Source organism: Branchiostoma belcheri, unplaced genomic scaffold, assembly GCF_001625305.1.
Source record: "Branchiostoma belcheri isolate BF01 breed outbred unplaced genomic scaffold, Haploidv18h27 scaffold179, whole genome shotgun sequence".
Taxonomy (NCBI): Eukaryota; Metazoa; Chordata; class Leptocardii; order Amphioxiformes; family Branchiostomatidae; genus Branchiostoma; species Branchiostoma belcheri.
Window position 1 is genome coordinate 37,450 of NW_017803257.1, and position 22,141 is coordinate 59,590.

Consider the following 22,141-nt stretch of genomic DNA (forward strand, 5'->3'; position numbering starts at 1 on the left):
ATCACTCAGGTGTCAGATCATAGAGCTAGAAAAGGTTGATCAGCTCAAAAAATGTATATCCCTCGCAAAAGTCTACACACAATAAAATGCTAGGGTCATCAGTTTTTTCTAGGGTTGGTCGGGAAACAGGAAACACGACATTTTTTTTTCCTGAGGCCTCGGAATAAAACTACCTGGCCAAGTGGAGGTTCCTGATCAACGTCCAAGTACAACATCTGAGACAAGTCGAGTGCTCAAGCCTTTAAATGGTAGACAGCTAGTCTACTTGGCTGCAGACCAGGCTGCATTACAGATTAAAGGCTGTGTCTAAAACTTTATTTTTTTGTAACAACCAGCTGGTAACAGTGCCTGTCCTTGGTGCTGATCTGTATATCCTCAGCATCAGCATGAAGTAATTTGTTTGACAGACTGTCTGACATGCTTGGATGCCATTTTCAAGTTCATCTTTCCACTTTTTATTTTTATTTTTCCAGCTTATTTTCTTTAATTTTTTATTACTTTTTGGGAACATAAATTAATGCTACCTTCAAGTTTAGAATAAAAAGCTTGCAGTATTACATTCAATACTTCTCAATCCTGAAGAAAAAATCCTGTATGATTTTAAAGTCAAGGAAATCGCGTACTTTTTGTTTGACTGTATAAAACTGCCCTTAATGAAGAGAAATGACTGCCTCAGTCTTTGCCATTTCCTGCTGGCAAATATGACCTTCTCAAACAGTCTCGTAAAACCCTGAAGGACATCATTTGGAGGCTTAGGGAAAAAATTTTGTCTCCTGTGACAGGCTGTCTGTCAAAGTCATTTACCGAAGAAAAGCAGGTTTATAAGTATGAACTATTGATTGATATGCAAATCAGTGAGGACAATTTTTTTTAAGTCCAAAAGGAAACAAAGTTAGACAAGTCAAGACAAGGATGAGCAAAATCATATCTAGTTGCTTAACTGTTTTTTGGCATATCTTATTACCTGGGCGTCTAACCTTCACTCCTATGACTCCTATCATACCTCTCTATCTCTACAGGCACGTCTCTCTTTGCAGTATCAAAATTGTCCTTGATAACAAGTAATGGCTTACCGCCGAAAAGCAGGTTTATAAATATGAACTATTGATTGATATGCAAATAAATGAAGACAAATTTTTTTAAAGTCCAAAAGGAAACAAAAGTTACACATTAGTCAAGACAAGGATTATACAAAATCATATCCAGTTGCTTGAGTAACTGTTTTCTGGCATATCTTATTACCTTCACCGACATAACTCCTATCATGCCTCTATCTCTACAAGCACGTCTCTCATTGCAGTATCAAAATTGTCCTTGATGAAAGGTAATGGCTGCTTGTCAAAGTCATTTACCGCAGGCAAAGGTGACCTTCTGGAAGGCCCAGTCCTGACACGTCTGTAATGAGTTTTTCTGACTGACAGGGCTGGCATTTTACACAGTTTTACTATCAGGAGAACCGTCAAGTGTCGGATCAGAAACGTCACTACTCAAGATTTTGCAGGAGATATGCATAACTTATGATCAGAAGAATGCCCCCAGTGCGGTTCTAATGCCACGTGTAATTCCTTGAATCTACTTATAATATCCAATTTTAACATCATTTTCCCCCTAAACTTGGGGTTAGACGTGCTTGCATCAAGTGCAAGTCTTTTTTGAAGTAAGATTTTTTTTTAAGGCTCGATGCCCTTCCTAATGCCAACCCAAACCCTTAGTGCATGGTAGGGCCTAGGATCCTCGAAATATAATATGTCCCTTGCAGTGGTCCACCCCAAAAAAAGTCTAGGGTCAGCAGGTTTTTCTAGGGTCGGTCAGGAAACAGGACACACAACATTTTTTCCTAGGCCTTAGACACAATGTAAGCCCACGTTCCTATGAGGTAATATCTTCGCTGATGTCAACCTCTCCCCGATTACGCCACGTTGCCATAGCAACAGAAAAACCGATTACCCGTCCTCGACTCGGCATCAAAGTTTACCCACGCGTGATATTAGCTTAATATCTGGGTCAACAGGCAATAAACCTGGGGTTACACATGGAGGCATTAAAGGTACACGTCAAAGCAATTCTTCTTTCTTGTACAATACGTAGGAATAAAATTTATGATGATGCATAATGTGTATACTAAAATAGCCTCCATAGCATGGCAAAAACTGGGTTTGGGGGTGTTCAGGGTCTTTGGGAGCTTTTATGTGCTATTTTCTAATATCTGGGTCAACAAGCAATAAAGCACAGGTTACACATGGAGGCATTAGAGGTACACGTCAAAGCAATTCTTCTTTGTACTGTACGTAGGAGTAAAATTTACGATGACGTATAATAGGTATGGACTGATACGGCCAGGGGCTAAAAGGGCTTCACTCTCCTTATTCAGAGAGGGACATTCGTTTCCGACACCCGGGGCTGATAATTGTCATGGGGTGCTTACATCCTGGAGCGCTGGTAGCTTTAACATATTTCACATATGATACAGATCGACAAAACAAAAGCTCACACACCTACTGACTTCAACGCTGCAGTATAACAGAGATGTCTACCTCTGATTCAAACAGATGCACCTGTTGTGTTTTTCTAGGTCAATGACCCCAAACGGGGTCAAAAGGTCACCTCCTATGAGAGACTATAACATCTGCCATTCAACAAACATCCAATTTCTGAGGTATTATAATAGAATTTCTCTCTTTGTCAATTAAAAATCATTCTATCTGTGATTTGACAGAATTATCCTAAAAGTGCTATAATGTAATAAGGGCAGCTGTGAATATTGCGACTACATCATTCAATTACCCGGCATTCAATTATAGAGCATTCAATTATGGGGATACAAATATTAGCAAAACAAATCAAAGAGTTACATGGGGAAGAAAGGGTTTTCCAACTGAAAGATTCAATTTGACTCAGTGTTATTTTTGACAGAATCTCTCAGTCTTCAATAGCTTACATTAGATTTATTTGACCCAAGCTTGTGAAGACCAAAAGATATGGTAAAAATTCCATTGAGTTTATTGATATTTTCTCATTTTGTAATTTACTAACTCAGATGATCTTTCATGCTAAAATACGTTTGTTTTTCCAAATAAAAGCAATTCAGTCAAAGCTAATCCGAAGAATCTTATCTTATATTATTCTTTCATCCACAGATAAAATCAGCCTCCTTTATACACTGTTGTGACTGATAAGGACATGGGAGGAGTTGAAATAAAATTCCCCGCACAGCAAAGATGCCTAGACTTCAAAGCCTCTTTAGGAATCGGAGAAACCGCATATAAGGCCTAGGAAAAAATGTTGTGTTTCCTGTTTCCCGACAGACCCTAGAAAAACCTGCCGACCCAAGCCTTTCTTTGGTGGATTCCTGCAAGGGACATAGATTTTTCAAGCTCAACACTGGTTTTCTAGCTCCGTGATCTGACACCTGAGTGATGAAACGTAGTAAAATCAGTTTTTTAACACTGAAACTGCAAATATTAGTGTCCTCATGCAAGTTTTGAAATGCCTACATGCAAGTTTTACTTGTTAAACTGTATGATTGCATATTAAGTATCACCGAAGTCTGAAAAAAAAGGAAAATAAAAACCCCTACCTACCGACACTAATTTTTTCAGGACTGAAACAGGAAACACAACTTTTTTTTCCTAGGCTTAACTTCTAGTGTTGACCTCTCAGTGACACTCCTGTCATCGCCTATATAACGATAAATGACCATCAGATGCCTGTGGTTTATCACTGTCTGTCCACTGGACTCATGTTCCTGCATTCTAATATTCAATTTGTGTGAGGAGTTAAGTTATTGGTCAACACGTTCTTAGGCCTAGGAAAAAAATGTTGTGTTTCCTGTAGTTTCGTCCTGAAAAAAATTAGGGTCGGTAGGTAGGGGTTGTCTTTTTTTTCTTTCTTTCTTTTTTTTGGACTTTGGCGATTTCTATATAGTGATCCAAGGTATCCAATCTGGTTTTAGAATTTGAAAGTAAAACTTGCATGAGGACACTTATAGTTTCAATGTTAATGTTGGAAAACCAATTGTACAATTTCTTTATCACTCAGGTGTCAGATCATGAAGCTGAAGAAAAGGTCAATCAGCTCTAAAAATTTATGTCCACACATAAAAAGGCTTAAGGGTAGGCAGTTTCTTCTAGGGTGGGTCGGGATACCGCCTTTTTTTTTCCTACCAGGCTATACAACGATAAATGGCCATCAGATGTCTGTTGTTTATCACTGTCTGTTCAATGGACCAAAGCAGTGTTCCTGCATTCTAATATTCAATTTGCACCAGGAGTGGGTTGGAGTTAAGTTATTGGTCAGCACGCTCTCAGAGAAATTGAAGTACTGCTGGCATGTCCTGTGAGTTTAGTTGGCCCCAGCATTACTCAGAAAATTTTACCGTTACTTAACTGTACTACATGTAATTAGTTCTCTTTTGAAGTTTGTTTTTATTTCTGAGTAGAAGGGGGGCCATAAGGACTTTTAAAAATGTAAAAAATGTAATTATGAGAGCAAATATTCACAATGTGAATGTGAATGCATTCGACAATTTCGCATATTTTTAATGCAATTTTTGGATAGAAATTATTCCAACCAACTTGCAACCTTAAAATGATGTTTTTGAAACCCTGGCAAAATAAATCAGCGTCATTCTTATTGCTGAGATCCCCCATTTCCTGATAAGAAAGAATTTCATCGGACTTAATTTATTTTTAAGCTGGAAAAATCTTGTAGGCAATTAATGGCTGTTTAATGTAATCCTCAGATGGAATTTAGATTTGCAACTGATGGAAAAATCCCCATTAAATACACTAGACCATGCAGACAAACATGTGGGTGGCATGTTGGCTGTTTTGTGGTGTAAAGAAGACTGACTACTCAGCCCACAGCCAGTAAAAATGCTGACATCAAAACTACAAGCTCAGTGTCAATAAAGCCACGCTGATGTGTCTGTCCTTGGTGCTGAATGATGTTCTAATCAGGCCATCTCCTCATCACTGGTGTTCAATTTTTTTTTCCTCCTACTACTTGGTAATATGAATAATGCTATTTCTGTTTACAGTTCTAAGAGATAGACTAAAGGTTAGTGACAGGTACACAACATGTAACAATTCAAAATGTACCAGGTCCAAATGCACCTGTTCCAAATGCACCTGTTCCAAATGCACCTGTTCCAAATGCACCTGTTCCAAATGCACCTGTTTTAAACGTACCTGTTCCATATACACCTGTTTTAAATGCACCTGTTTTGAATGTACCCGAAAGGTGAAAAATAGCTATACCAAACATAGCTATTACCAAATTTAGCTGTTCCAAATATACCTGTTCTAAATATATCTGACTGTACCAAATATACCTGTCAGTGTACCTAATATACCAGTTCCTGTGCATCAAGTAAGGTTCTTTCTTTGTATTCAAAATATCCTTGTTGTAACAATTGACCCTCAACTTTGCCCTTAATAATAATTTATTGCATTTTGTAGCAACCCAAACCCTAACTCAACTTGTACTGTATTCAGGCTAAAGGCTTGTGACAGTTACATGACATGTAAAACCGCACATGGGTAGGCCTGCTCACCTGGAAACAAAACCAATTCTATTTCAACCTAATGAGAAAATCAATTCATTCCACCAGTTGAAGAAAGTCCTTTTCTTCCTAGTAGTTACAGTTTTTCTATCTATCTAGTATGCAGTGGTTTGATTGAAAATAATTTAGTTCAAAATTCATTGCTTGAATACGTTGTATGAATCCAGCCTTTTGTGTTGACGGCATGGCTCTTATCGTTGCATTTGGGGCTATAATAGGATGCCAAGACCTGGGTTTTTTTCCCCCTGTCGCTTCATATTTTTTCTGAAAAAATCCGAGAACCAACAAGTTAAATTGGTGTGGCCTGTGGGTTAGTGACAGTTACACAACATGTAAAACCACACATGGGCAAACCTGCTCACCTGGAAACAAAACCATCCATCTAAACCTAATGAGAAAATCAATTCATCCCACCATGCAGTTGAGGAAAGTCCATTTCTTCCTAGTTGTCCATTGACAGTTTTTCCATCTATCAATGCAGTGGTTTGATTCAAATAATTTAGTTAAAAACTCATTGCTTGAATACGTTGTATGAATCCAACCTTTTGTGTTGACTTCATGGCTCCTATTGTTGCATTTGAGGCTATAATAGGATGCCTAACCAACAATTTAAATTGGTGTGACCTAAGGGATAGGCTAAAGGTTAGTGACAGTTACACAACAAGAGCCTTGACAGAGAGAATTAAGGGTAAGGCCGGAAAAACCCGGTGGAAGTTGGCGTCAGGTGGCTCAAATTTTACATAAACCAAAAAACCAGCCGCTAAAAACGAACAGCAATTCAAAAATGTTCACGTCATGTAAAAACCACACATGGGCAAGCCTGATCACCTGGAAACAAAACCATCCATCTAAACCTAATGAGAAAATCAATTCATTCCATCTGATATGAGCTTTTCATGTCACCAGATTAGTCCCTAATCTGAATTACACAATGAAGCAGGGTTTTGCTGCAATCAATGTAGAAGGCTCAGTACTAGCACAATCTTTATGTGCATAAATGATTCATGTGGTTACCACAACGTAATATTAAAAGACAGAAAAATGCACTGCACTAACAGCTGGCAAACTAAATTGGGAAGGAACATATTAAATGATGAATGTTGGACTGGCATCTTTTCATGAATAGAAATAGACTTAAGTATTAGTAGTACCAGGTGGTACATTTAAGAATACCAAATTAATTAGAAAAGGGAGATTTCGTGAATTTATTGGAGCAATTAAGGAGATTGTATTACCTACTTTCATCAAGACTTAACAAGGTTCGAAATACTGGGTGCACCCAAATTTGGGGCTGTGCACCAGATTCTTTTCTGTGGGTCCACCTGAGTGCACGAAAATATTTTTGTAGGTTTAAGTAAAAATGTAACGTTAAAGAAATTTGTAGTAGTATTACACATCTAAGTGTCAGAAAAATAAATTTAAATCATTGTTGCAGTACTTTTCTTTAGACATTCTACTTACTAGTATAATTTCATTTTATATGGTGCACTTGTGGTGGTAGTGATTGGTTTTATTTCTCAAAGATTACAGTTTCGCAGTGCTTGGTGTAAACTCGCACTGAATTGCACTCCTAAAACAACTGGACAAATACATGGGTTACAAATTATTAAAGAAATATTAAGGTACAAAGTTTGTACATACATTGCTGTGATAAAATACAATCAAGAATACATTTTAAAATCAGTTCTCCGCAATTATTACTAAGTTGTCTTAATGTACATAAAGATTGTCATCATATCAAAATTAAGGGAATATTACACATTGACAAGGTTTAACAGATTAAAAATTTTTCACTCAAAAATTAATAATTTTGAGCCCTAAGACAGAAGCTGTAGGGTTGGAGGGTTGCTTGTGCAATTCTCAGCTTCCTAAATTCTCCCTTCTCCATACAATTGGAAGTAAAAATTTAGGTCAGGGCAATTTCTTGAGTCAACAACAGTTTGATCTGAACCACGCTGGATTTGCTGTTGAGCTGCAGCTTTCCCCTACATTAAGCAGTGGGGGTCCGCATGGCCTTTTCCATAGAGCGTAATCGGTTGCTTTAAGAGGGCCTGCAAGGGGGGGTCCCGACAACGCTCTACGCAAAATTCGGAAACCTCTCGATTACGCTTTATGATAAATTCCAAGTGGCTACAATGCATTACAGCCGTTGAAATACGTTGAATTAAAACGTCACGAATACGCTCTACGCAAAAATATTAGTCTAAGAGCGGTCCGTCTACGCTCTACGTAGAATTAAAACGGCCGATTACGCTCTACAGAAAAGGGCTTGCGGGTCCCCCTTTAATTTTATGTAGAGCATAGACAGACCGCTCTAATTCAACGTAGAACGTAATTGCCGTATTTTGCGTAGAGAATAATTCGTCTTTTTATTTGACGTAATGCGTTGTAACTACCCTAAATTTATCGTAAAGCGTAATGGGGGAGGCTTCTTGAATTCAGCGTAATACATAGCCGGCTCTTAAAATTTAGTGTAGAGCATAGTTGGGACCCCCCCATGCAGGCCCTCAGCAATGTCTACAAGGACCTTAATCACAAGACCTATATATAGGTCCTTTTTGTCAGGCGTTACACAGCAACTGAAGATATATAAAGCCATGGCTTATTTCCGGACCTCCACCTTCTGTCATGTATTAACCCTTGTTCTACATGCTGCCAATTTTACACAAAATTTTGAAATAATTTGATGTCTAATGAGGGTTCAACGTTCATGCAGTCCAACACTGAGTATATTGGGACTGACCAAAATTTGGAAAATTACTCAGTGTTGGTCTGAACGTTTAACCCTTTTTGTCATAATAAATTATACCAACACAGATGAACTTTTATGCTAGTTTCAGGTCACAGACCCTTGACTTTTTTTGCCCTGAGGTGGCGTAGTTTACATTTGTTGTGTTTCGCTGCGGTGTGATGCGTTGCATGAGAAAAAAAAACCCAAATCATACATATACAGGGTGTTATATGGGTGGTACTGTATGTGCAACCCATATATATATACACTCACCTGGGCTCGAAATACTGGGTACATGTGCACCTTGGTACACCCAAAATTGGAGCTGTGCACCCAATTTTGAAGTTAGCTCCCATTTCAGATTCAAGCTCAGAAGAGGAGCAGTAAGACCTGTAATTTAAGGTTTTGTTTTATATGGTGCACCCAACAAAAATTTTTGTGCACCTAATATTTTAGGTTGGGTGAACCAGTGCACCTATTCCCAAAAATGAATTTCAAGCCCTGCATATATATATATATATGGGCTCCACAGGACAAGTGTTAAAAGACATGGTGAGGCATCACATAGCAACTGAAGATATATAAAGTCGTGGCTTATTTTGGGACCTCGACCCTCTGCCATCTCTTAAAGACATGCCGACAATGTCTGGTATTTCCTTGGGGGGAGTTTGGGTTTAAGGCTCTGAGTTGGTGGGAGGGAGGCACTAATATGGTCGTAGTCCTGGTTTCTGGGTTGGAAATGGTGACTATAAGACATAGAAAAGCATGCAAATAAAACTACCAATAATTCCAATCTGTTCAAATGTGGCCCATAAGCATAACATAACTGTTACAGTGTTTAATGCTTGCAGAATTGCACACTTTTCAGAAATGTTCCAAAATGCACCTGTTTAAAATGCACCTGTTCCAAAATGCACCTGTTCCAAATGCACCTGTTTCAAATGTGACAGGTGCAGGAAAAAGAAAGTCCAGGAATTATCTGTTAACTGTAATGATAATCTCACGGTACAGAAGTGAAACAGTTAATATAACAGTACAGTGAAAAAATCAGGAATTACTGTAGTATATTTTGTAGCAGCAACGCAAACCCTAATCCAACTTGTACTAGATATAGCCTTCATAGCATGCCAAAAACTGGGGGTTTTGGAGGTCTTCAGGGTCTTTGGGAGCTTTTATGTGCTATTTTCTGATTAGACAACATATAGCCGGCCTGTTTGAATTACCCCCGTTTTAGAACTGGGCTAATCAGAAAACAGCCGAAGACCACCAAACCCCCAGTTCTATAAGCCTGCTAGGGAGGCTACGCTTGTGTACTAAATACAAATTGCTCTAATCTGGACCTGTCAAAGTCTAAAGGTGGACCCATTTGTCAGAGGCCACTCACAAGCTTATCAATCTGCAAACAACTACAGCAGAAAGGCCCTGCTTACTCTGTAATTATGGTGTGCGGTTTGGAGCTATTCAACGGGCAAAGTCCTTGAATAGAGTTGACTATATCTTGACTAAAGGTCTGTTGTCGATAAAAAAGAGTAACTGTTGCAGGTCTCAATCAGAAATACTGGGTGCATGTGCACCTTAGTGCACTCAAAATTGGAGCCATGCACCCAATATTTTTGAAGGACTGCACTGCAGAAAGGCCCTGCTTACTCTGTAATTATGGTGCGCGGTTTGGAGCTATTTAACGGGCAAAGTCCTTATGGCTGTTTATCAATAGAGTTGACTATATCTTGACTTAAAAGGTCTGTTGTCAAAAAAAGGGTTGAAGGTCTCGAAATACAGGGTACATGTGCGCCTTAGTGCACCCAAAGTTGGAGCTGTGCACCCAATTTTTGGTAGGTATTTTTTAAAACATGAAATGTATGCAGGATATTCTTGGCATCTAAGTGTCAGAAAATAATAAATCTTTGTTCTGGTATTAGGTCTGGAAATACTGAGGTGCATGTGCGCCTTAGTGCACCCAAAGTTGGAGCTGTGCACCCATTTTTTTGGAAGGTATTTTTTTACATATCAAATGCATAATGGTATACACTGCATATTCGTGGCATCTAAGTGTCAGAAAATAATAAAATCTAAGTTAGTTGTAGTACAAATGTACTTGTTTAAGATTTTGAAGTTGGCACCCATTTCAGATCCAAGCTTAGTAGAGGAGCAGTAAGATCTGTAATATTAGGTTTTGTTTCATATAGTGCACCCAGAAAATTTTTTGATGCACCTAAGGTTGGGTGCACCGCAGTGCACCTATTCCCAAAAAAATTAATATCGGGCCCTGTAACTTGAACTGATTTAAAAGAAGCTCAATTCATTTTCAGTGTTCCTCTGATGAATTTTTCTTGAAGAATAAAATCCCATCCTATTTAGAACTGCTTTCCAATTCCCCAAAAGACAGGTAAGTAAAATTTCATTAGCAGCCGGGATTCGAACTCACAACCTTTAGTCTTAACGCAGGAGCAAACCAATGGACCATGTACTGAGTCTATCAGGAGGTCTATAGTGCAGTATAGGTCACAATACTTCTCCACGTAAACCTTTGTTTTCAAAAGGTCAACATTTGTTTGCGTCGACCTGAAAAAGGTTAACATTTGTTTTCGTCGACCTGAAGCACTCTCTTGGCATTTGTGGAACAATGATGGCTTCAAAATCTGTTGTGACAATTGCCTTGGTAATTGCTATTGTGAGAGTTTTAAGCTCTAAAAATAACCTACTGTTGACTTTTAGGTTCTGCAGGCATTTGGGGTTACCAACTTGAAGGAAAAATGTGTTTCACCTGAATGTATTAATGTCAACTCTGATAACATTTAATACTTTTATATGTATGTGTGTGAATATAGGTCGCCATAAATGCATACAATCCATAGAAAGTAAGGCATCGTCAGTTCAATACATTTCTAAGAAAGAGGGAATTTTCACTACACTTTTATAAAAATATTATAATGAAGCATTATGTCAAAAATTACCTGAAGTTTATTTCAGAATCTATTAATTAAAAGTGAATATTATAGCTTGACCTCTGTTAATAAAAATCTTGATTTTTCAAAACTGTTACAGCTGTTCCAGTGTGTTCCTAGCCTGGTTACCAAACCTATTATAGCTCCCGAGTCCTACATCCTCTCCGCAAATTGCGGAGAGGTACTCGGGAGTGGGCTCAGAGTGAGTGGGGACAAAACAAAAGCAATGACATCTATTGTAAACCCTTCACCACTTCTGCTTGACAACAAACAAATTGATTATGCGGACAGTTTTACATATCTAGGTAGTATTATTACTATGGGTGGGGGTACAGAGGAGGATATTAACCCTTGTCCTGCTGTGCGCAACATATGTTGCGCGGCACATTCAGTACCATCTACATAACACCCTGTATAGGTACGATTTGGGGGTATTTCTCGTGCAACGGATTACACCGCAGCGAAACGCAACGAATGCGGAAGTAACTATGCCACTGCAGGGCAAAAAAATTTGTTTTCTTTTTAATCTAATTAAGACATGAAAATATTGAAAAATATTGTGCCAGGAATGCCAGCAGGACAAGGGTTAAAAGTCGGTTAGGAAAAGCTACCGGAATGTGGCAGCGTCTAAGAAAAATGTGGCGCTCCAAGCAAATCAGCATCCCGTTAAAGATGAAGCTTTTCCAGTCCATTGTGGTACCAACTGCTATATATGCATGTGAGTCCTGGAGAAGCACCAAAGAGACAGTGCAAATGTTAGACACGTTCCAGCGTAGATGCCTCAGAACTATACTAGGCATCTCCTGGCGTGACCATGTATCAAATGAGGAGCTCATGCAAAGAGCCAAGGTTCCATCTCTCAGTGCGACTGTAATGAAAAGGAGATTGAGCTTTGCTGGACATGTGTGGAGACTCCCTGATCTCAGAACCACAAAAACAGCCCTAACATGGAAGCCAGAAGGCACACGCCCGAGAGGGCGGCCTAGAGTGACTTTGCGGAAAACACTACAAAATGATGGGGTAAAACTTGGACTTAACTCACTTAAGGATATGGCAGTAGTGGCGCAAGACCGAAACCTTTGGAGACAAAAAGTCAGACAAGGAGTCGACCTATGCAACAAGGTTGCGGGAGGATCTAAGGTCTAAGGTAACCAGGCTAGTGTGTTCCAAACCTATACTGTCTGACTTAGTTGCTGTTGTTGTCCTGTTATGTGGTGTTAGGGAGTGACAGACACGGTGATGGTGTGTAACAATACATGCTTCTTGCTTCACTGACTGTTTGGGAAGCCTCACTTAAGCGGTAAAGACAACAATAACACACACTAGCCTGTGGGCAAAATTACTTCACATGTTTACTGGCAGTGGAATCAACCAAGCGAGACTTTTGGAAAATCAAGATTTGTAATGATTACTTAATGAAATATAATCTAAGTTTGTTTTTGAAAATAGTTTCATCAGGTTGGTAGAGTAATATATTGATACAGGGCTTTTCTTTTACAAAACCACATCTTGTCACCTTGCTTAATTATGTTTCGGAATCAGAACTCCAGTCAGAAGCTCTGAGGAAGGTGTCTGATAGATACCGAAAATGTATTATTAAGAGACAAGATTGGTTTTAAAAAAGAAAACTCTTATATATATTAACTTATATGAAATCTAAGAGTGTGATTATATTAAGATCACATATCCCTCACATGCTACAAAATTCTCCCGTTCACCAAACCTATAATCAAAGCATCACCTGTGGCAATATCAGCCCAGATGAGGCTAAGGCAGGTTTGTCCAACATAATCCCTTTGGAATGACTGCTTTCAGAACTGACATTAAAGCTTAAAACAGATTTCACTATCTGGGCTTGAAATTAATTTTTGGGAATAGGTGCACTGGTGCACCTTAAACCTAAAAATTTAGATGCACAATTTTTGTGTGTGTGTGTTTGCACAGTATATATAAGATTAAGTAGAATGTTAACAAAAATTAATTTTATTTATTTTCTTAATCATTTATTTTTCATTATCATTTTTCTGATACTTAGATGTTAAGAATATGCTGTATACATGTAACTATACATTTAACAACCTTTACATTATTACGTTAACTTAAGAAAATATTTGGGAGCACCCACAGAAAAAAATTGGGTGGACAGCTCCAGATATGGGTGCACTAAGGTGCACATGCACCCAGAATTCCAAGCCCTGAGAAGTGACATTAATTTAAAAGCTTTCCACAAAACAGGTTTGTATTACTATTAGCACAACAGATAGACCAGTTTGTATTTAACACAGCAGACCAGCCCAGGTGTCTTGTGTGAGGGCCTGCAAGGGGGGGTCCCGATAACGCTCTACGCTGAATTTGGAAACCTCTCGATTACGCTTTACGATAAATTCCAAGTGGCTACAACGCATTACGTACAATTAAAACGCCGAATACGCTCTACGCAAAAATATTAGAGCGGTCCGTCTACACTCTACGTAGAATTAAAACGGTTGATTACGCTCTACGGAAAAGGGCTTGCGGGCCCCCTTGTGTGTATTTACTGAAGTATTGGCAAAGTCAATACACACAGGTGACCTCTAAATCCTGACATTTCCACAGGCGACCTCTGGTTGCTAGGCGACGGTGTTTACCTTCTCACATACAGGTAGGATTAGGGATGGGCTTAGAGGTGGATTTTAGGTGGCACCTGAGTTTATTGAATTCAGTGTTAGAAATACCCATCTGCAGTCTACATTTTTCTGAGAAATTTTCAATATTGCAGCAAAGAAAAATTAAGCTATCTGCATGCAATTTTGCAGACTGAAGAAAATGAAGCAAATATGGTGTTTATAAGAGCTTTTGTGTTTACTACAGTAACTGACTCTATGACATACAGTCAAGTCATTTTGCATGGATTTTTCAAATTGTATGTAAAATGTCTTCCAAAATCCGATTTTGTACATGCCATGGGTTTAGATCTGGAAGTGCAGAAAGTATTGCTGAATTGCAGAACAAAATTTTGACATTCTGCAATATTGCAGAACACTGAAAAAAAGTATTTCTACCACTGTACAGGTGGAATTAGGGCAGGTTTACAAGTGGATTTTAGGTTGCACCTGAGGTTATTGAGTGCAAGCCTGAGCTGCAATTGCATTATGCACGTTCAATTTGGTGATTTAAACTCAGTCAATAATGGTATAGAAATCCTTTTTTCAACATGTTCTGCAATATTGCAGGTGAGTCAAAATTTTGTTATGTAATTTGGAAACAGGAAATACTACAATTTTCTCAACGTAATAAAGCAAAATTGCAGACTGGAGTTTTCTTCTGCAATACATTGTGTGACTTGTAAATCTCTCTGCAAAATGCAGATACATGTACTAGGTATTTTAAACACTCTGCTGTTACAAGAACAACAGTTTTGCTTCTTGTCTCACAGAAACTTAATAATTCCACTTTTTTCAGAAACTAAATTTATTTTTCTGGTTTACGACAGTAGTTTTGATTTTTTTTCTTAAATATTATACAGTCAAACTCAAATCCTCTACATCAGTGGCATCCAGTGTGCCTTTGCCTACTCTTAATAGTCTTAAATTAGACCACGAAATGTCAATAAAATGCCCTTACAGTCAGATAATATTTACATCTACATGTAGGTCAGATGTATTTAGGATTAGGAATAACTAATGACATGTTTACATAACAATAACGTTTCGCAATGCTGTATAATGGCCAATTCATTATTATGCATTACACAAAACTTCGCCTCAAAATATTTGCCTGTGGGGTTGACTTCAACCTTAGCTTTAACATGCTTATCAGCTATGTCGTGACTGAGTGTGTATATAAATTATAATGTTTACAAATCAATTGCATTTTGCAATGCTGTATAATGGTCAATTCATCATTATTATGCATTAAACAAAACTTCAGACCTCAAAATATTTGCCTGTGCGGTGGTTGACTTCAACCTTTGCTTTGCCATGCTTATCTGCTATGTCGTGACTGAGTGTGTATATAATGTTACACCTTTGCATGTATTTAGGATTAGGATTACTAATGACATTTATTTAACAATAACAATAACATTTCGAAATGCTATCTAATGGCCAATTCATTATTATGCATTACACAAAACTTCACCTCAAAATATTTGCCTGTGCGGTTGACTTCAACCTTTGCTTTAACATGCTTATCAGCTATGTCGTGACTGAGTGTGTATATAAATTATAATGTTTACAAATCAATTGCGTTTTGCAATGCTGTATAATGGTCAATTCATCATTATTATGCATTAAACAAAACTTCAGACCTCAAAATATTTGCCTGTGCGGTTGACTTCAACCTTTGCCATCCTTATCAACTATGTCGTGACTGAGTGTGTTTACATGTGAACATGTTTACATATTAACAATAACGTTTTGCAATGCTGTATAATGGCCAATTCATTATTATGCATTAGACAAAACTTGGCCTCAAAATATTTGCCTGTGCGGTTGGCTTCAACCTTTGCCATGCTTATCAGCTATGTCGTGACTGAGTGTGTATATAGTGTTACACCTTTGCATTGTGAATGTTACTCACCATTGTTGAAGCTCCTTTTCAGTGACTGGAACAAAAACAACAAGAAGAAAACTTGTCATTGAGACTGGTGATTTTCATGGAAGGAATATAAAAAGGGCAAACGGACGTGGGGAAAAGGGAAATACGATATGTTTGGAGTCTTATTTAGGAAGGTCATGTAAGGCCACACCAATTTAATTTCTTGGTTAACAGATTCATCCGCTTCATTTTTTTCTGATTTGCAAAAAAAACAAAAACAAATCAGAATCAACTGCAAAATGCTCATATTTTGCCCTGAACAGTTGAAAACAGTGACTGTCCTTTTCTTCCTAGTTGTTACTAGTTGTTACAAGAACCAACAAATTGAATTGGTATGGCCTGAAATGCGCCTTAATGGTATAACGTTGTATCATGCACACAAACACAAACACATGGGAGCAGGTGCATTCTTAGCTCACACTAAGACCTTAACGTTTTGCAATGTAGATTTCATTTCATTTCCCATGCAGTTAAGTTATAACAAAGCGCTCACAAAGTGTCCCTAACGTTACATGGGAAAACACAAATCAGAGTAATGCTATGATTACGAACAAAACGGCCAGGGTTACTCTCCAAGCAGAGGTTGTGGAGGAATGATCGTTAGCTTTTTATATGGCCGTTTTCTTGTTTGTTTGTTTGTTTTGTTTTGTTTTTTTTTGGGGGGGGGTCTTTTTCTCGCTACCTCCATCAGTGACCTTCTCTGGCTAAATGGATACTGTCTTGCCATCGAAAGGGATCTGCTTGGAGATTAGGCCAGGGATAACCTATACTAGTAGGCATCCTTCCATCTCGAGAGATGATGGTAGCACTCTAGATGTCCTTCCGTTGTGTGCAGCGTCTACTATACTATACTATACTAGAGCGCGGTATATATTACAGAAATTGATTGTAGTTTTCCCTGGAAATAATAAATAGATGACAGCATGTTCCGAGTATGAGCGCCACATGTAATTGTAAACGCATGCAAGCAGGACTTCCGATCTATTAGCAATATTCACTTCAAGGCAGTGTTTTGAAGGCATACTCACGTTACAGCTTAATAGCTAAGGGAGACAAGTACTCTGAACTGAACCAAGCGTAAACCAGCACCAAGAGACCACGTCTAGCGAAATATTAGACATTGAAACAACAACATTTTACAACAGCAACAACAGCTAGGTACTCACAGTAGGTTTTCGCCGTCAGTTCCTTGACTAGCGAGGGCTCCAGCTTGCTGTTTTTCTTCCCCATCGCTTAATTCCAATCCACCGAGGCTGTGAGGAACAGTCCTCGGTGATACCGCCTCCCTCTTACCGTACACAGCGCCGCGGACACCCGGTAGATTGTACCGTGTGTATATTATATCCTATTCGCCGCTGTTACAAGGGAATGATCCTCCGCCTAACCCGGTATAATTGGGAGCAGTGCCCGCCTGATATCACGATCCGTTCACGCCGCGAACGTAAGGGGAATGCAGCTTCATTTTCTGGCACGGTAAAGTTGACATGTGTGTCTGTCTGTGTGCTTGGTTGTCTCAGTACGTACTGGGGACTGTACATGTAATACACAACGTGCGATACCGGGATCACCCTCCCCAGGTGAAGGGACGGTGCGTTACTGCTCGCGACGTGGGCGCAGAATCAACTATTAAAGCACAACCGAGTGACCATGCAACTTTACACCGACCGACATAGAAGGAAGACTATTAAATTCGTGCATTGTAAAACTCTACAAGTTACAATTTAATATGGAACTAGCAAGGTAACATTTGCAAAGCAAATGCACAATGTGTTTAATACTTCCATGATGGTCTGCTCTGTTAATTCTTGCTCAAACACATTCACATATATTGGGTATGGTGACAGGAGTCTAAATCCCTCCTGCTATATATAATAAAATTGCAACACGATGTAACGCAACACTAGTTACCATGGTGACAGACATCTGATCCTGATCATTTTACCTTATTTTTTTGGAACAGAAGAAGAAGAAACAGAGCAAAAACAATTTGTTTTCCTTCTGCGAAGGCAAACATACGAATCTACACACGATTGACACGACAGTCAGAATGCAACACCCGCGATTCTTCACGGTAATATAATGGATCGTCCCCGAAAAAAACCCTACTCAGATTCGCGACCGGATAACGCACTCTCCGATACGCGTAGGGAAAATGATCCCAATTGGTTCGCCTAAGAGTCAACCACCTTTCGTGGCTTTTTACACCTATCTCAAACGATACTGCATATCTCTGAGATACTCCAGAGGCTAGTTGGTAGGTTGTTTAGATAGATTGTTTCACGCTTTGTTCTCCCAAAACAGATTAAATCTTTCGGCGGATGGATCTAAATTGGGTTAGGGTGAAGCGCCCCAGGGCGAACAGACAGCACTTTAGTATAACAGGTGCATGTAGACAACTGCGATAAAAATAAAAAATAAAATAGATAAAAAAACTAGAGCTGGGACACGAAAATGCGAAAAACCAAGCAAAATGCATTAATCTTCTTCCTCTTAAAACAACGAGGAATATCCATGACAGGAAAAGCAAATGAAAGCACTGCATGCACAGGTGCATGTAGACAATTTTTAAAAAAATTAAAAACTAAGAAAACTGGAGCTAGGATTCGAGAAATGCAAAAAAACAAGCAAAATACATTTCATTCATCATCTTTTTTCTTAAAATACTAATATCCGTGACAAGAAAAGTAAATCAAAGCACTACTTCAACTCGAAGAAATCACGACGAAGGTCTTTTTGATAGTAGAGACACGTGTCGCCTTGATAGAAGTTTCTTAAATCAGTTGGTACCCTTTGAAAAGCCATCAAAACCCGGCGGTACCACAGTAAAGAAAACACGCTGAAGATTATGCCGCCACCACATGTATGAACTACGTATACCAGGCCTCTTGGCCTCTGTATCTGTATCTGTATACACACCAGCTTCGCAGGCACGTAGCTCAGGCTACATTACACCGATCGACTTGTTACACCTAACCCTTGAACATTGTTTAAAGCTACCTAATGACGATGCCCCTACTGTACTTGGTGACAGTGAGTTCCACTCTGCGATAGCTCTCGGAAAGAATGAATTCTTCAACACCTCAATCCTTGGTTGATAACTCTGGTACTTGAAGGCATGGCTGTTTCTTGTTCTTTTCTGGGCTGGTATTACATGTAGGTACTTCTAAAGGTGCGGGTTGGCTAGCGTGTTTTTTCTTGTCTTCTTTGGAATACGGATACTCGTGGTGAAGCCTTTGGTAGGCTTTAATAAGCTCTGGTCTGGCTTCTTTCATGTGGACACAGCCACAGGTGTCTGTTGGTCTAGGTAATCTCCGGGGCGACGTATTTGCGGTCTTGCAGGTTTCTTTTCTTTGTCTCTTTTTGTCCGCTTTCCTTTAAAGGCATCAAATGGAGTTTCAGAGCTTGAAAACCAGATTTTTCAAAGTCAATATTCCAGTCAATTGTCTGCATAGTGTCTAGTGAGTTGAAACAGCACTGTCCCAATACGTAATACATATGGAGCAACCATTTGGTATTGTTTAGCTGTGAAACTTACTATTAAAACCCTTGGTTGATTTTTGGATAGGTACCCAGAAAATAAAGGATTGCTATTGTTTCTACGCTGTTTTAAATGCCAAATTATGAAACACTGATACTATTTTTATTTCGTTTGGCATACAAAATACAGTGCAAAAAAGGAAGCCTGATAAAAAAACATAAAAACACGCCAAAAATAAGACCAAACCTATGCTTGAGAGTAGTACATAGCGCGCGAACTTAGTAATTTCTAGCCTCCGTAGCAGGCTTATAGAATTGGGGGTTTGGTGGTCTTCGGCTGTTTTTTTATTAGCCCAGACCGGGGGTAATTCAACCAGGCCGACTATGTTGTCTGTATGCAATCAGAAAATAGCACATTAAAAGCTCCCAAAGACCATGAAGACCCAAAAAAATCCCCATGCTGTGGAGGCTAGCAATTTCAACTAAACCCTTGGATTCTTTGCGACACTGAGCACCTCAATTTTAGTGTGGATTCATCCGTGCAGTTTTTAGGGCTTGGAAATCTGACTTTACAAAGTCAATATTCCAGTCACCTATCTACATACTGAGTTGAAACCACACTGTCCTAATGTATATTGACCCTCATGGAGCAAAAAATACCCAAAATTCTGACCAAAAAAATGGTTACTGGAAGGGCCCTGGGCTAATTTTTAGGTACCACCCGTAGAATAAAGGACTCATCTTGATGCTTGTTTCTGCAGTTTTAAAAGCCCAAAGTATGAAATGCGATAACATGAAGCAGTATGTGTCAATATCACAAAGATAGCCTTATTCAGAACATTTCCAGTTTTGCTGCTCTGAAATCACATTGGATGCCTTTATAAAATCGTGGCACAATTTCACGCAGTCTGGGTTCATCCGTACGCGTCTTGCACTGCAGGATCTAATGTTCTGGCAAGTCGCCATGATGGTGGTATAATGTAATACAAGATAATCTGGGAATGGAGAATTGTGTTATTTCCTGCATCATAGGATCAAAGGGAAACGGTTTTCTCAGTTCTTCCCAACATCCTTTTATCTCAACACCATTAGTATTGAGCTTCTAAGTGATGCAGTATATCATTTCCACGAATTTGAAGATCAAGTTTTGTAATTTTTTTTCTTGAAGTCTTCGAGTGTGTTGTGAGTGTGTGTGTGTGAGTGTGTGTGTGTGTGTGTGTGTGTGTGTGTGTGTGATGTGTGTGTGTGTTTGTGTGTGTGAGTGAGTGTGCGTGTGTGTGAGTGTGTGTGTGTGAGTGTGTGTGTGTGATGTGTGTGTTTGTGTGTGTGAGTGAGTGTGCGTGTGTGTGAGTGTGTGTGTGAGTGTGTGTCTGTGTGTGTGTGTGTGTGTGTATGCGTGTGTGTGTGCGTGTGTGTGTGTGTGCGTGTGTGTGTGCATATGTGTGTAAAGAAATTTAAGCATAGATCAATCTCATCTTTACAATCGTTATAGACTTCACAAAACCATATATTAGTACCCCCTCTTATAGTCTTAACTTAATATCGCCCTATAGACAAGTCGTCTATGGTACCCAAATATGATTATGCCAGGGCGATACGAGTGATGTATTACGAAAATTAAGTTTTGGAAATGATACATAAATTCTTTATAGCCAGATGGCGTGAGACTAATGGATGCAAAACACAGTACATATCACCATGGAGGTAAACCTTCTTGATATCACCATACGAGATCTGAAACTGCAATGCCTGACAAGACCGCAAGGGGCGCTCGCGGCACGGTGATACCTTCAGTTACAAGGTTGAGTGGGTCATGATAAGATTTCAGTAGAGGTAAATAAGCACGCAGGGGGTCGATAACCGACGTTTTGCTCACTCAAAGCTTGTAGTTCAACCAATAGGAGACTGTGTGTTGGTTAATGTTAGTAGGTGTATGAGGCAGCTAAAGCTGCGTATACTGGCTGACATTACTGTCACGGAAATCGGTCTATTCGACTTCCAGGACAAAGACAAAATATTTTCTGCGCAACACGCTCAAGATGCTGCCAAACATCGTAGGAATTCCTTCCTGCAAAATATGTAGTAAAATAAAAACTTACAAGTTACACATCTTTTATCAATTTGAACTGTGCCTGCGGCATCCAAAGGGGTCTAACAAAGTGTTAGGAATAGAAAAATTTTGCGTATTAATAAATGAGAAAAAGGTCAATTTCAAACACCGATTGGTGACTCCTATAGACACTTAGAGTAAGGGTTTCCAAACCAAACACTGAAACAGGAGAACAAATTGGCATTATCCGCTCTAGCGACTTTAAGTATTAGTTACACCTGTCCCGTGTTCGTGTTGTAACGTACGAAAGTTCTTTTAGCAGGGCGTCCGCTAGTGCGATACCCTTTTCCCCACTTTTCTTAGAATTCATAGATGAATAGCCAGGAAAAACAGAACAGTCTTCATCTTGTAGAATCTCTGAAGCGAACGGATTTCTTCTGTTGAGATTCGGATGCGAAGTAGGTGGTCTAGAATGGAACTCGCTGTTTATATATATTGTAGATGACCACACAAAACTCCCAGTACTTTTTGTAGTGTCAATAAAGAATCTTTCTTATACAGGGCATAGGTGAGGTGTATGACGAATGTAGATAAGGGTCTGAAGTTTAGCATAAACAAAACTGTGTGAAAGAACAGATGAACCAATACGCGCCCATCCTGTACGGAAACCAGCACCTGGTCTGCTAACACTGCACATCCGGCGACGTTTGTAATAATAATAAAAAAACTACTCTCCTCTTAACATCCGAAAACACACAAATTACAGAAAAAGTGGGATCCTTTGTCTTCCTCTGTCT

General features: G+C 39.1%; 1 protein-coding gene across 1 annotated transcript in view; it reads right to left on the reverse strand.

The window, feature by feature from the left end:
- The window catches only part of LOC109467259 (neuronal calcium sensor 1-like), a 44,352-nt gene extending 26,971 nt beyond the window's left edge, over positions 1-17,381 (reverse strand). The window contains exons 1-2 of the mRNA XM_019765197.1: positions 16,984-17,381; positions 15,800-15,824 (exon numbers count right to left, since the gene is read on the reverse strand). Coding sequence (XP_019620756.1) covers positions 15,800-15,824; positions 16,984-17,047 — 89 coding nt within the window. The 5' untranslated portion in view covers positions 17,048-17,381. The remainder of the gene's footprint in view (positions 1-15,799; positions 15,825-16,983) is intronic.
- Positions 17,382-22,141: the final 4,760 nt, after the last annotated feature.